A 14948-nucleotide genomic window follows, 5' to 3' on the forward strand; every position below is an offset into this window, starting at 1 on the left:
GGGGGGGGGGGGGGCTGGGGGCAGGAAAGGGGCCCCGTGGAGTGTTCTCTTTTTTAAATGTTTGAATATGGTAACCCTACTGAGCTTACCAAAATCCGCCTCCCTGAAATCCATTGTCTCTATTTTGCTGTACTCCCTTCTACCCTTCCTTAGAATTGTGAACTCTATGATTTCATGATCACTTTCACCCAAGCTGCCTTCTACTTTCAAATTCTCAACGAGTTCCTCCCTATTTGTTAAAATCAAGTCTAGAACAGCTTCCCCCCAGTAGCTTTTTCAACCTTCTGAAATAAAAAGTTGTCTGCAATGCAGTCCAAGAACTTATTGGATAGTCTGTGCCCTGCTGTGTTATTTTCCCAACATATATCTGAATAGTTGAAGTCCCCCATCACCACCAGATCTTGGGCTTTGGATGATTTTGTTAGTTGTTTAAAAAAAGCCACATCCACCTCTTCCACCTGGTTAGGTGGCCTGTAGTAGACCCCTAGGATGACATCACCCTTGTTTTTTACCCCTTTTAGCCTAACCCAGAGACTCTCAACACTTCCGTCTCCTATGTCCGTCTCCACCTCAGTCCAAGTGTGTACATTTTTAATATACAAGGCTACACCTCCTCCCTTTTTCCCCGGTCTATCCTTCCTGAGCAAGCTGTACCCATCCACACCAACATTCCAATCATGTGTATTATCCCACCAAATTTCGGTGATGCCAACAATGTTATAGTTCTTCCTGCTTGTTATCCATACTTCTTGCATTTGTATCTTCAGTATCTAAGGTACTGATTTGATCTTGCCTCCCAGTTTTGCCCTGACCCTACTTTCTCTCTGCCATTATAGCCCACGCTCCCTCCTATTTCCGACCCGTCTCCATGTTCTCCATTTATCAGTGGGCTTTGCTCACCTGCCCCGTCAAACCTAGTTTAAAGCCCTCCTCACTAGGTTAGCCAGTCTGTGTCCAAATAGGGTCTTTCCCCTCCTCGAAAGGTGAACATCATCTCTGCCTAGCAGTCCTTCCTGTAATAGCATCCCGTGGTCAAGGAAGCCAAAGCCCTCCTGGCGACACCATCTCCGCAGCCAGGCATTCACCTCCACGATGCACCTGTCTATGCACAGGCCCCTACCTTTGACAGGAAGGATGGAAGAGAATACCACCTGCACTCCAAACTCCTTCACCCGTACTCCCAGAGCCCTGTAGTCACTCTTGATCTGCTCAGTGTCACACCTCGCGGTATCATTTGTGCCCACATGGATGAGTAGCATGGGGTAGTAGTCAGAGGGCTGGATAATCCTCGACAATGCCTCCGTAACACTTTGGATACGGGCCCCCGGCAGGCAGCATACCTCTCGAGATGAAATGTCTGGGTGACAGATGGGCGCCTCCGTCCCCCTCAGAAGAGAGTCTCCGACCACCACTACCCTACGTTTCCTATTCGCAGTGGTGGCAGCAGACCTCCCAGCCTTAGGGGTATGAGGTTTCTCCTCCTCTGCTGTAGGGGGCAATTCCTTCTCTCCTGTATCAAGAAGAGCATAACGGTTACCTATTACCACAGCGGGAGGGTTCGGAGCAGGGGTGGAGCACTGCCTGCTGCCAGAAGTAACCAGCTGCCAGTGTCCACCCTGAGCCATCTCCTCCTCCACCAGTGGTGTATCAGCAGTCCTGTGTCCTGGGACAGCTACCTCAGCTGTCTCCACATGGACACTGTCCAGGAATTGCTCGTGGATTCGGATGCTTCTCAACCTAGCCACCTCCTCCTGTAGCTCTCCCACCTGCTGCCTGAGAGATTCCACCAGCAGGCACCTTTCACATTGGATGGTCCCCCCAGCCTGGGTATCAGTAAGTGGGAATTGCAAGTCACAGTCCCTGCAAAACCACACCAGGATCTGGGTAGAAGCATCCATGTTCAGGCGCTCTGTCTGGCTACAGGTGCAGTCGGAGGAGACAGAAGCAGTGCTGGCACAGGTGTTGTGGGTCTTCCTAACCATCATAGGCCACCCTCTGTCAAATTCCCTCTCAAACTCCCCTGTCTGCAGCCCCCTGGTCGCTCTGCCTCTGGCTTTTAAAGCCTGCTTGCCTAGGTCAGGCCTACCCCCTCGTGAGTCACACTGGGGAAGGCTAATCAAAGGCAATCAAGGGAACAGGGTCAGGCACTCAGTCCCAACTGCCACAGCAGCTGAAACTGAAGTCACCTGAAATCAGAATCAAAATTAAAATTCAAACAGTTGAGCAAACTCACTCACACCAGCAGCAGTACTCTCACACTCACCTGGTAGCCTGTTCAGCAGCGGGAACTCTTGCTCTCCCTCTCAAACTCCCCTGTCTGCAGCCCCCTGGTCGCTCTGCCTCTGGCTTTTGGGAGAGTACCTTTTGATTATGTAAAATCTTAAGTCCTGCATCTTTGTCTGATAATTATGGTAAGAACTGCTCTACCCTTTGGGCAATAAATAGAGCCCTTTGTTATGCTAACAATTGGCTTGAGGTACTGCAGCTCCTTCATGGAATTAACCTCTCTGGGTAGCCTCTCATCCCATTGAAGTCTCTGGAAGCCACACCCTAATTAGCAACATTAGTTGGATAGAGCAACATTGTCTCACTGTCTTGCAGTGACCATTATCAGTAGGAGGTGGCACAACAGTGCTGTTTTTATCCTCTTCCTCCCCTGCTTGGATTATTTAAAGAAGCCAGTGATTTCTCTGCAGGGCTCCAGCTATTTTGGTGAGTTTGTATCCGAGCGTTGATATAATTAGCTGAACTGAGAAACGCTACGCAGCCAACAGGGAAAAGGAGAAATCTCACACAGGCCTTGGCTACACTTGCGAGTTACAGCGCTGTAAAGGCTCCCCCAGCGCTGTAACTCACTCCCCGTCCACACTGGCAAGGCATTTGCAGCGCTGTATCTCCGTGGTTGCAGCGCTGCATGTACTCCACCTCTCCGAGAGGAATAGCGAGTATTGCGCTGCCGCTGCAGCGCTGCGGCGCCAGTGTGGCCGCCCAATGCACTGTGAATGGCCTCCAGAATTATTCGGCAGTATCCCACAATGCCTGTTCTAGCCACTCTGGTCATCAGTTCAAACTCTACTGCCCTGGCCTCAGGGAACCAACCATGTGACCCACCCTTTACATTCCCCGGGAATTTTAAAAATCCCCTTCCTGTTTGCTTAGCCCGGCGTGGCGTGGAGTGCTATCAGCGAATCTTTCCAGGTGACCATACCTCCATGCGCCAAGCGAGCCCCAGCATGGAGCAATGGCGAGTTGCTGGACCTCATCAGTGTTTGGGGGGAGGAAGCTGTCCAGTCCCAGCTGCGCTCCAGCCGTAGGAATTACGATACCTTCGGGACGGTATCAAAGGACATGATGGAAAGGGGCCATGACCGGGACGCCCTGCAGTGCAGGATTAAAGTGAAGGAGCTGCGGAGTGCCTACCACAAAGCCCGCGACGCAAACGGCCGCTCGGGTGCTCCCCCTGCGACCTGCCGATTCTACAAAAGCTGGATGCGATACTTGGGGTTAACCCCACCTCCACTCCGAGCACCACCATGGACACTTCAGAGCCGGTGTGGGGGGGGGGGGGAGGAGGAAGAGGAGGAGGAGGAGGAGGAAAACGGGAGTGATGGTGGTGGGCCGGATGTTGACACCCCGGAATCCGTGGAGCCATGCAGCCAGGAGCTCTTCTCGAGCCAGGAGGAAGGTAGCCAGTCGCAGCGGCCGGTACTTAGTGGAGGACAAACAGAAGAGCAGGTTCCTGGTAAGCGTTTTTTTTTTTCGGGAAGGAATTTTTTCGGTGCAGGCTCTTTGAGAGAGGAGGGTTAGGCATGCATGCCTAGATGCGGAATAGTGCATTGATGTGGTTTATCACATCGCGGTAATTGGTGAATGTCTCATCCAGAACGTGTGCAATGCGCTTGCGCAGGTTTATCGGGAGAGCCACTGTGGTCCTTGTCCCAGCCAGGCTAACGTGTCCGTGCCACTGTGCCGTGAGGGGACCATTGCTACACACAGGCAAGCTGCATATGGGCCAGGGCGGAAGCTGCATTGCAGTAGAAGACCCTCCCTTGCTTCCCAGGTCACCTTCAGCAGCGAGATATCGTCCAGGACGAACTCCTGTGGAAAATGTTGGGACAGTGTTCAGTGTAGGTGCCCCCTGAAGCTGTTGGCTCTCCCCAAGGCACAGAAACCCAGAGGACAGTACAGCCCTGAAACAATCAGTCCCCCTTACTCACCATTTTGAGGCTCCCGTGGGATGTGTGCGCTCTGTTTCGGATGGGAAAATTATGCTATTGTGTAGACTCTGTGTGTTTTCTACTCCTTAAGTGTGGGGGGAATCATTACTCTGTCTGGTATAAACAATGCTGCCTCTGTTAAATGTTGCATTTTGCCTATACAGCTGCATCAACCTTGAGACCTCAGCCGTCCCTCTTATCGCCTGCTCAGAGACTGCAAAGACTCAGAAAGAGACCGCGAAAAAGCAAAGACATGCTGCAAGAAGTGATGCAGCAATCTATTAAAGAGAATGAGAAAGCACAGAACTGGAGGGAGAGAGAAAGCAGGATCCGCCAGGAAAACGCAGCGCACCAGCGGCAAAGCACCGCGCACCAGCAGCAAAGCACTGATAGGCTCATAAGCATCCTGGAGCGCCAAGCAGACACTATCCAGGAGCTAGTAGCCATGCAGAAAGAGGAGCAGTACCGCAAACGCCACCCCCCTACAGCCCTTGTCCCAAAACTCTTTTCGTTGTGCCCCACTGTCACCTCCAACCCCCTTTCCCCAACTTCCGTGTTCTTCACGCCACCCGCTGCCTCCAACACCAGTATCTTCACCACCCAGCCCTGAAAACCACGACCCTTACCCTCTGCATTCAACCCCCATCACCATGCAGTATAGCTGTCCTGAAGTGCAGCACTCACTGCACAGCACACCAGACAGGACATACGCGAATCTGTGATTGTACCGTTCCCCACTCCACCCCCTTGTTTCTTTTCAATAAATGGATTCTTTGGCTTTGAAAACATTCTTTATTATTGCATAAAGTAAAAGACTCCTTAGCCCAGGAAATAAACAGGCACTGCAAGTCTGCTTAGCAGAAACTGATTCCTAAAGATTGGAACTACTGCACTTCACTCCCGTGCAGGGTACCAGATATCACTGCTGGTTTTCAGCCTCAAATTGCTCCCTCAAGGCATCCCTAATCCTTGCAGCCCCGCGCTGGGCCCCTGTAATAGCCCTGCTCTCTGGCTGTGCAAATTCAGCCTCCAGGTGTTGAACCTCGGAGGTCCATGCCTGAGTGAATCTTTCACCCTTCCCTTCATAAATATTATGGAGGGCACAGCACGCGGATATAACCGCGGGGATGCTGTTTGCGGCCAAGTCCGGCTTCCCATGTAGAGATCGCCAGCGGCCCTTTAAACTGCCAAAGGCACACTCCACAGTCATTCGGCACCGGCTCAGCCTGTAGTTGAACAGTTCCTTGCTGCTCTCAAGGGTCCTGTGTAGGGTTTCATGAGCCACGGCATTAACGGGTAAGCGGAATCTCCAAGGATCACAATGGGCATTTCAACTTCCCCTACCGTGATCTTCCGCTCTGGGAAAAAAGTCCCGGCCTGCATCTTCCTGAACAGCCAAGTGTTCCGAAAGATGCGTGCGTCATGCACCTTTCCGGGCCAGCCTGTGCTAATGTCAATGAAACGCCCACGGTGATCCACAAGCGCCTGGAGAACCATAGAGAAATACCCCTTCCAATTAATGTACTCAGATCCTAGGTGGGGTGGTGCCAGAATAGGAATGCGCGTCCCTTCTATGGCCCCTCCACAGTTAAGGAACCCCATTTGTGCAAAGCCATCCACTATTTCCTGCACGTTACCCAGAGTCACGGTTCTTCTGAGTAGGATGCAATTAATGGCCTTGCAAACTTGCATCAACACGATTCCAACGGTCGACTTTCCCACTCCAAACTGGTTTGCGACCGACCGGTAGCTGTCTGGAGTTGCCAGCTTCCAGATTGCAATAGCCACCCGCTTCTCCACTGGCAGGGCAGATCTCAATCTCGTGTCCTTGCGCCGCAGGGTGGGGGCAAGCTCCTCACACAGTCCCATGAAAGTGGCTTTTCTCATCCGAAAGTTCTGCAGCCACTGCTCGTCATCCCAGACTTCCATGACGATGTGATCCCACCACTCGGTGCTTGTTTCCCGAGCCCAAAAGCGGCGTTCCACGGTGCTGAGCATGTCCGTGAATGCCACAAGCAATTTCGTGTCATACGCGTTACGCGGCTCGATAGCATCGTCGGACTCCTCATCCTCACTCTCACTGTCACTTTGGATCTTAAGGAATAATTCGACAGCCACACGTGACGTGCTGGCGAGACTCGTCAGCATACGCCTCAGCAGTTCGAACTCCATTTCCCGCAGACAGATCGCGCTGCACAGAAACCGTTGAAAGATGGCGCCAAAGGTGGACGGAAACAAAGGGATTTCTGGGATGTGAAGCGATGCATCACGGGGCATTGGGACAGGACCCAGAATCCCCCGCACCCACGCCCCCTTCCCACAACCCACGGCGCCAGAATGGGAAAAGGTGCTCTGTGGGATAGCTGCCCATAATGCACCGCTCCCAATAGCGCTGCAATTGCCGCAAATGTGGCCACGACAGTGCGCTGGGCAGCTGTCAGTGTGGACAGACTGCAGCGCTTTCCCTACTCAGCTGCACAAAGTCAGGTTTAACTCACAGCGCTGTACATCTGCAAGTGTAGCCAAGGCCCCAGAGGCTTACTTCTCCGAAATCTTTTGTGGCTCCCTGTTGCTGTCAGACATGGAAAAATGCCTGCAAATGTCACCTGATGGACAACTCACGACTGCATCAGCAGCACCAGCGAAACTCAAGAAGTATGAGACATGAGGATTTCCAGTCTAGAGGCAGTGTGTGAGGTTTCTCTTCTTTCCTTTGGCAAGTACAGTGGAACAGGCTTAAAGTAAAGTGTGTGAGGTTTTTTTTAAAAGTACGTACACCAAAAATCTCTTCACTTGGTTTTACTCTAACCAAAGGTTACCCTTTATCCCCCCCTGCTGTCTTCAGTTCTCCCTGTACCCACAGTTGAAAGGGCTTTTAATTTTTCCTCCCTCACAGCTTCAGGGGGACACAATGACCCTTTTCCCTACCCTGAACACTCTTTGCTCTTCAGAACAGAGACGAGGGAGGGGCTAATGATTCTGCAGGCCAGCTTTTAACACCTATCACAAGCCTTCTGGACACATTTTAAAATAAATACATATTTTTATTTAATTACAGCAACTGCGAGGAGAGCTCTTGTGGCTTCAGATGTGTTGGCCTGCATCTTAACGAGTCTTCAGAGAGCTTTTCTATTGTGCTAAAAACTAGCTTAACTGAGCTAACTTGATTGAAAAATGCACTCTTTTGGGCCAGTCAAGACAGTGGCACCTTTTTTTATGTGTTTGCTCTGCAGTGGTGCTACCCCAGGAGCTCGCAGCTCCGCCACCCAGAGCATTGCGCCAGCAGTGGGGCGGGCTGAGGCTGCGGGGGAGGGGGAGGGGGAACAGCTGCGGAGGGGCCGGAAGCTAACCTCCCAGGCCAGGAGCTCAGGGGTCGGGCAGGAGGGTCCCGCGGGCTGTAGTTTGCCCACCTCTGCTATAGATACATAGTTTATCATGTACTTTAGTCTCCTTGAAATTAGGGCATTTCATAAAAATATGAGAAACCCTATGGGATTTGGTCATTCTCCATTCCAATACTTTTTTCAAGGTACTTGCAACCTTGACTCACAAGGAACCACTAATAAGACTCCAGTATTTAGAACATCTTTATTACAGAGGCATAATGTAAATGTAATAGGCAGCAGGTTTAAAACAAACAAAAGGAAGTATTTTTTCACACAGTGCACAGTCAACCTGTGGAATTCCTTGCCAGAGGATGTTGTGAAGGCCAAGACTATAACAGGGTTCAAAAAAGAACTAGATAAGGTCATGGAGGATAGGTGTATCAATGGCTATTAGCCAGGATGGACAGGGATGGTGTCCTTAGCCTGTTTGCCAGAAGCTGGGAATGGGCAAGAGATGGGTCACTTGATGATTACCTGTCCTGTTCATTCCCTCTGGGGCACCTGGCGTTGGCAGAAGGCAAAATACTGGGCTAGATGGACCTTTGGTCTGACCTCGTATGGCCATTCTTATGTAAATTGTTTAGTCACACTCACCACGTTCTCTGTTTTAGATGCTGCTAGTGCAGTAGGCTGTATATAGCTAAGCCTGTAGTTAGTAAACACAGTTATTAAGGACCCAACAATGCCTTTGTGGTTTCTTCATCTTATTGGAGCTGTAGGACTTATTCTGAGGGAGTTCTATGGCCTGTGTTATATAGGAGTCAGAGTAGATGAGCACAATGCTCCCTTCCGGCCTTGGACTCTATGAATCAGCCCACAACCATTTCCTGCCTCCCACAAATTATGGGCAGATTTATTTATTTTGGGTTTGCTACATGCCCTCTATTTACACGCACTATGCTATGTGCTGATATGAAGGGTATTTGCATTACTAATGAAGATTTCATAGTTTATGAGAGGATAGTTTAGTTGGGGTTGGTCCTGCTTTGAGCAGGGGGTTGGTCTAGATGACCTCCTGGGGTCTCTTCCAACTCTAATCTCCTATGATGCGTTTACAATTCCTAACTTGTAGTATAACATGGGTATCTCCAGAAGTGTGCTTGTGCTGAGTCAACTCTTCTAAATGTGATGCAGTGTATACCCTGCCCTGGCTCAGAAAGGGTTAATGTGGACCTGAGTGTCACCTGGAAGTGGGCCAGGCCTAATTAATGATGAAGCTTAGCTGGGGAGGAGCTATAAACAGAGGAAGTTTGGAACAGAAGGGGCTATAGGGAGAAACTCTGCAATCATTTTCTTGGCAGTAGGCAGTGAAGAGGCCTAGAGGGAAAGAGAAGGTTCTTTCACAGTGAGGAGAAAGCCCAGGGAAAGGCTTTGTAGGAAGGATAGTAGCAATAAGTCTGGTGGAGTGAACCTTGACTGCATGCCCTAGGGTCCCTGGATTAGAACCTAGTGTAGAAAGCAGGCCTGGGTTCACCTGATAAGGTGGTGTGAAGCCTCTAAGGTGATATGGACTACTAGATACCCTGAGAAAAGAGTGAATGGACTACTGGGCCCTGAATTGATGGTGGCAGACTGGCTGGAAGGATCACATATTTATTTGTTAGACTTCCTATTACCCTGGAAGGGGCAGGACTAAATGTGACCTGACTAGAGAGCGGAGGTACAAGAAGAGGGAGACCAGTGCAAGGACCAGAGTGATTGTCAGCATAAGGTGCTAGAGGAGAGCCTGCTATGCCATGCCCAGTCACAAAGGGATGCACCTATGGTGAGTTAACTCTTCTACATACCTCTCCCAGCCCACCCACATACATAGCTACCAGAAGTAGCATTGTTTCTACTCAAGTGTCGTCCTAAACAATTAAAAGAATCACCATGCGGCAAAGCTGGAACTCCTCTGGACTGGGAAGGGAAGATGCACTTGGGAGTATGAGTTCCCTAGTAAATTTTGGGGAATTGTGATAAAGTAATAACTATGAAATTTGTTGATTAAAGCAACAAAATAACCTTTGTAACAGGAATCCGCAATTGAAAGTGGAAGCTCCCCACTGTACTCCAAAACTTATGACACAACGTATATGTTTGCACTCAAGTAAAAAAAAAGTCCTAGAACATGAGAATCCAAGCTGTTCTATGCCTGCTCCACAATGCTGCATTATCTGTTAATACAAGTTCCTGTAAATGCCTCCTACCCAAAGGGATCCACCCAGGTTTACCATGTGTGATGGTGTAGATACATTCATCCTCCCCCAGACCCATGCTCACACATACCCACAGATGACCACCCTTGCACTTAAACTTGTCTGTGAAAGACCGAAGTCACACATAATCAATACCAGTACATTTCCACACCTTGTCATTTATTTTACATTTCCTTACAAAAGGTTTCCATTTTTGTTTCATACGTCGTTGATGGGTATGTACATCAAATCACCGCCACTGTCTACCCTTGCTGACTCAAACTATTGGAGAAACACTTACACTGTGGTAAGGAAAACTTCTGAATAGAGAGAACTGTAATAAACAACTGCTGAAGGGAACAGAACTCAGTTTCCTAGCATATGGTGGGGGTCCTTAACTAGGAAATGTAATAGCTATACTGAATCTTGGTGATACCTGAAAATGTTAACTTAAGACAATGGTTGTTTTGAGTTAGCCTAGAGCTCATTGTCTAAAAGCAACCAGTTGTGTGTTTTGGTACATCCACACAGCACTTTCTTCAAGAGCAGCCAATTTGTAATCTAAACACCCTACACCTAATGGATTTGAGGACTGTGCATCTGGAATTGCTTTGATTGTGCTATTGCTGATAGGACCTACATTTCCACCCCATCCAGAGAAGGCTGACTGTTACAAGATACACTGGAGAAAGGGAAAGGGTGACTTTTTCCCCACCCCTCCTCCACAATCTGTTAGCTCCAGCAGACATGAATAAGTCTGACAAATTCCCTCAATATTCGCCTCTCTCTACATCATGTATATGGCAAGGTCACTAAACCCCATTATGCAATACCGATTCCCGTAATGAAGTTTACAGTGATGCAAGGATCAGTGCCCTTTGTTTATCCTCAACCTCTATTACTCGTAGGGTATGTCAACACAGCAAAAGAGACATACAGCCCTGAGTCTGAGCCTCCTACTATAAGCCTGAGTCAGTTGACCCAGTCTCTGAAACTATCTGCTAGTTTGTTTTTGCAGTGTTGCTGTACCCTTAAATAAGGAGCATGGCCTGGAATAGAGGGGATACAAATGTTGTTCTCTTTACTGACCAGCTGTCACTGTTGCATCATAACAAAAGCTTTTTTTTTTTTGGAAGCAGTAAGCCGTGTCCTTGAAATCTGAAGACATTTAAATGAACTCCCAACGGAGTATATGATGTGTAGACCATCACCATGATGAATGTCGCTTAGACATCATCCCAGAAGTCATCCCTCTTCTCTGGCATGACTCAGTGTTCCCACATAATCTTTAGGTTTGAAGGCAGCTCTGCAGTGCATAGCTCATCAAATTTTGAGGCATCTTTGACCTGCGTGCTGTAGAAAGCTAAGACATCCCCAGCAGTGCACATTTGGTGGAGTCGTGAATTGGGGACCGCATGGCCTAGTTCTGCAGCCAGTTGCGCCAGCAGGCGATACTTTAACTTGCTTTCTTTTAGTGAGGCCTTTTGCCAGTCCTCAGAGAGTGAGGGTCCAAAGATTTCCCTGACATGAGACTCAAGACGACTCTGGAGATCCTCTGGGGGAAGGTACTTCCTACTGCGTGGTGGGGGACATACCAGGATGGGTGGTTCTTTCACTAGAACAGCTGTTTCAACCACCTCTGGTTCTCTCACCTTCTTCCTGTTAATCAGAAGGAAGTATTTTAAATCTCCCAGCTGCTACTGAATTGAAGTGTCCTTTTCCATTTAGGTTAGATTCCCCTCCTCCCCCCATTCACACTCATTTTTGGTTTCACTACCATAATTTGATAGCTCTTACACATGCCTGCACTGAAGACAGAGCAAGCTGTTTCCTTCGCTGATTTGCATATACACTCAATACAAACATTAGCACTCTGAGCCTAGTTCCCAGCTTTTTCCAGAACGCCACCTTCAATAATATTCACAGAGCAAGTACCACTGCCACAGTCAAACAGGCCAGGAAGTGCTTCACTCCTATCCTGCTGTTGCTTCATAACAGTAGTAAGCTGCACTTTCACAGCATCTTTGTGAGGCCTCAGACGGAGGTGCTCACAGTGACTGTGGGGTGCTGTGCTAGCGTAGCAGCTGTCGGGTAGCCGGACCCTGGGGGGTATATCTACCCTACCCTTGGAGTCTATAGTTGACGGCTTGTCTTAGGGTGACCAGCTGTCCCGATTTTATAGGAACAGTCCTGATTTTGGGGTCTTTTTCTTAGATACGCTCCTATTACCCACCACCCCGTCCCGGTTTTTCACATTTGCTGTCTGGTCACCCTAGCTTGTCTACACTACGCAGCTTTTAGCGACAAGGCTGCATCGACACAGCCTTGTCGCTAAACGTCAGTGGGCGTAAACGCGTCCTGACAGTATTGTGTCGGCACTTTTGCTAACAAAATACTTCCATCCCCGCGAGCGGCGTTCGCTTTGTCAGCGGGACAAAGCCAGCCGGCAAAACTTTTGCCCTTCGCGGGGGGGGGGGGGGGGGAGAGCGCTGGCTTTTTAAAGTACCCATGAAAGACAAAAGTTTTGTCGACCGTGTCGCAGTGTAGACAGGCCCTAAGTCTACAGCACAAGCTGGGGTGGGTGAGCTCTCGGCGAGCACGGCGGCTCCGGCGCGGGCACTGCTAGCAGGGCTAAGCCGTGCCCACTAGGTGCCCGGCGCTGTCAGGGGGAGCCGTACTCGCCCCCCCCCCTCCGAGGAAGCGCGCTACAGCTCGCGGCGAGCGAGCGCGTGCACGAGCAGGGCCAACCGTCAGCTCGCCGCGCGCACCCACGCGGCGAGGGGCGGGGCGGGGCGGGGAACAGGGAAGCCGGCGCTGAAGGCTGGAACGAGGCCGGCGCGGCAGACGCTCGCACCCCGAGGGGCAGGCGGAGCACTCAGGCCGCAGCCCAGCCCCAAGCCGCCTCCCTCCCCACTCCGGGCCTGGTCCAGCACCGGGCGCCTCAGCGGGGGGGGGTGGGGCCGAGAATAACTCGGCCACGGAGCTTCCCTCGGGGTTACCTCAGGCCGTCCCATAATGCCCTGCGCGGCAGGACCCCCAGACTCAGCCGCCTCCAGGCACGCACGAGCCCGCAGGAGGTCGCCATCTTGGAAACGACACAGACAGACTGCCCGAGGCACGACGGGAGAGGTAGGATTGCTTCCGGGAGCGCGCGCTGCCTCATGGGAAGTGTAGTCATGGGATGTCCGTCACGTGGCCGCGGCGCGGCACCGCGGCGCGCTCTGGGGGATGTAGTTCGCGTCGAGGCGAGAGCGAGGCTGCGGCCTCCGGCGGGTCGTGCACTGGGTGGAGCTGAGCGGGATGAGGCCCGGATGATGTGGGCGGAGTCTCCACATGGCGGCTGCCGGGGCGCTTGTTGCCATAGAAACCGGGACGTGGCCTTATCCGCGCCCATGGGGAGCTGCTGCTGGTGGCCCAGCTGGAGGGGAAGCGGCCCCCTGGGCCTCCGTGTCACCCTGGGCCTTGCAGGGCAGCAGCACCCACAGCAGGGCCATAGAGCGCACAGCCCCACTGCCGTGCCAGTGACATGCGTGTGCACAAACAGCTACACACGCATACATGGAGACATGCAAACCGCACACAGGTGTATGTGCACAGATGTGTAAATAGCTATACACACATCCGCATAGGCCGCTCCAACACCCCCCCCACGCGCGCTGCGTCCCTGCTCCTCCGCCTACCTCCCAGCCGCGGCCAAACCGGGGGAGGAGGCAGGGCCGGGGTGGGGATTTGGGGAAGGGGTTGGAATATTGGCAGGGAGGGGGCGGAGTTGGGATGGGGACTTTGGGGAAGGGGCGGGGCATCATGGAAGGGGTGGAGTGGGGGCAGGGGAAGGGGGGGGTTGAGCACCCGTGGGAAGGAGGGGAAGTCAGCGCCTATGCACATCTATACACGAATAGACACACTTGTATTCCCACTGCACATGTCAGACACACCTACATGCGCACATATACATGTAGGTGTATATCTGTGTAATGCTGACAGACCCCGGGCGTCGGCAGGCGGGATCGAACCTGGGACCTCAGTGCATGAGCTAAAAGCCAACTGGCTGTTAGTTAAGGCTGTAGAGCAGACTCATTTTACCTCTCTCTCTAAGTGGTCTCGGTGCCACTAAATGAGACACAACACCACATCCAGACAGGGCCGGATTAATTTTTTGTGGGCCCGGCACCAAACATATTTGTGGGCCCCTCTGGGGAATGAAGGGGCCAGGGGCAAGAGCACAGCGGGCAGGGTGGATTTGATTTAAATGATGATTTAAATCTCTAGTCAGGAAGACTCTATTTAATCATGGTTTCCTACGTAAAAGTGCATTCTTGTTGGTTGTTATAACCTTAATACATATTTTTCACAACACAGAGATAGATGTAGGTTTCATTTTTAGAAGGTACACACTATACATTTTTAAACAGTGGTTTATTTTGAAAACTTTTCAGATGAGTTTTACAGCTACATCAGAAAATGAATGATTGTTTGGTTATTTCATTTACCAAAGGTAATTGAAGCAGATATTTATGAAGTCATTGGGAGATGAACTATCTGCAATTCAACAGGTTAATCATTAATATTTGGAGGATTTTCTTGCCATGCTGTATTAGGAGGAGAACATCACCAGACAGACATTTAAATTGTTTTATTTAACTAAAACAACAACATTAAGTATTCTGGATTTTTTTCTTCAATAGCAAACATAATATTTTAACAAAAAAGCATATGTTCCCTCGCTTCTTACATTTATCTCCAGACTCCTTCTCCTTATCCAGATCTATTCCGCCCCCAACAATCTTCTATTCATTGAACTTTTTGAAACTTTTCACTTTTACAGAGAGGTAAGGGATTGACTCTGTGTACACAAATTTGCAGAGGGACAATAGCATTGAGGTCTGTTATTTCTCACCTCTATATATTATTTATTTATTTAAAAACATTTTTGCTGTTAACAAGCATGTTAGCTCTGGAGACACAAATTCAAAGTTTGAGAAATGCAAAACTAAGCATCCCTGATAGTATCTTCTAGACTGAGCATTGAGTCCCATTGGGTGGATAGAAAGATTAACCTAAATAATCTATACAGAAGCCTGTGGAATCCCATAAAATTGGGTCCCCAATCCATGAACTATTGGAACTCATTTACAAAACTTTTCTTAAACATTATATGAATATAGTGT

At 50.1% G+C, this 14948-nt stretch overlaps 1 protein-coding gene across 1 annotated transcript; it reads right to left on the reverse strand.

Moving 5' to 3' along the window:
* Positions 1 to 10899: 10899 nt before the first annotated feature.
* LOC113405377 (39S ribosomal protein L50, mitochondrial-like) lies at positions 10900 to 12865 on the reverse strand. Its single transcript, XM_026646558.1, has 2 exons — positions 12780 to 12865; positions 10900 to 11439 (listed from the first exon to the last, which is right to left on the reverse strand). The coding sequence occupies exons 1-2, from the start codon at positions 12863 to 12865 to the stop codon at positions 11049 to 11051; spliced, it is 477 nt and encodes a 158-aa protein (XP_026502343.1). The 3' UTR covers positions 10900 to 11048.
* Between the last annotated feature and the right edge of the window lie 2083 nt (positions 12866 to 14948).

The sequence above is a fragment of the Terrapene carolina genome, unplaced genomic scaffold (genome assembly GCF_002925995.2).
Source record: "Terrapene carolina triunguis isolate 2854851 unplaced genomic scaffold, T_m_triunguis-2.0 Scaffold35098, whole genome shotgun sequence".
NCBI lineage: Eukaryota > Metazoa > Chordata > Testudines > Emydidae > Terrapene > Terrapene triunguis.

What these genes read in the sequence shown, in the direction of transcription:
- LOC113405377 (XM_026646558.1), bottom strand. Translation starts at nt 12,865, where the DNA reads ATGGCGACCTCCTGCGGGCTCGTGCGTGCCTGGAGGCGGCTGAGTCTG. An exon ending in GCATTATGGGACGGCCTGAG is followed by an intron (nt 11,440 to 12,779) that starts GTAACCCCGAGG and finishes TCTGATTAACAG; the next exon opens with GAAGAAGGTGAGAGAACCAG.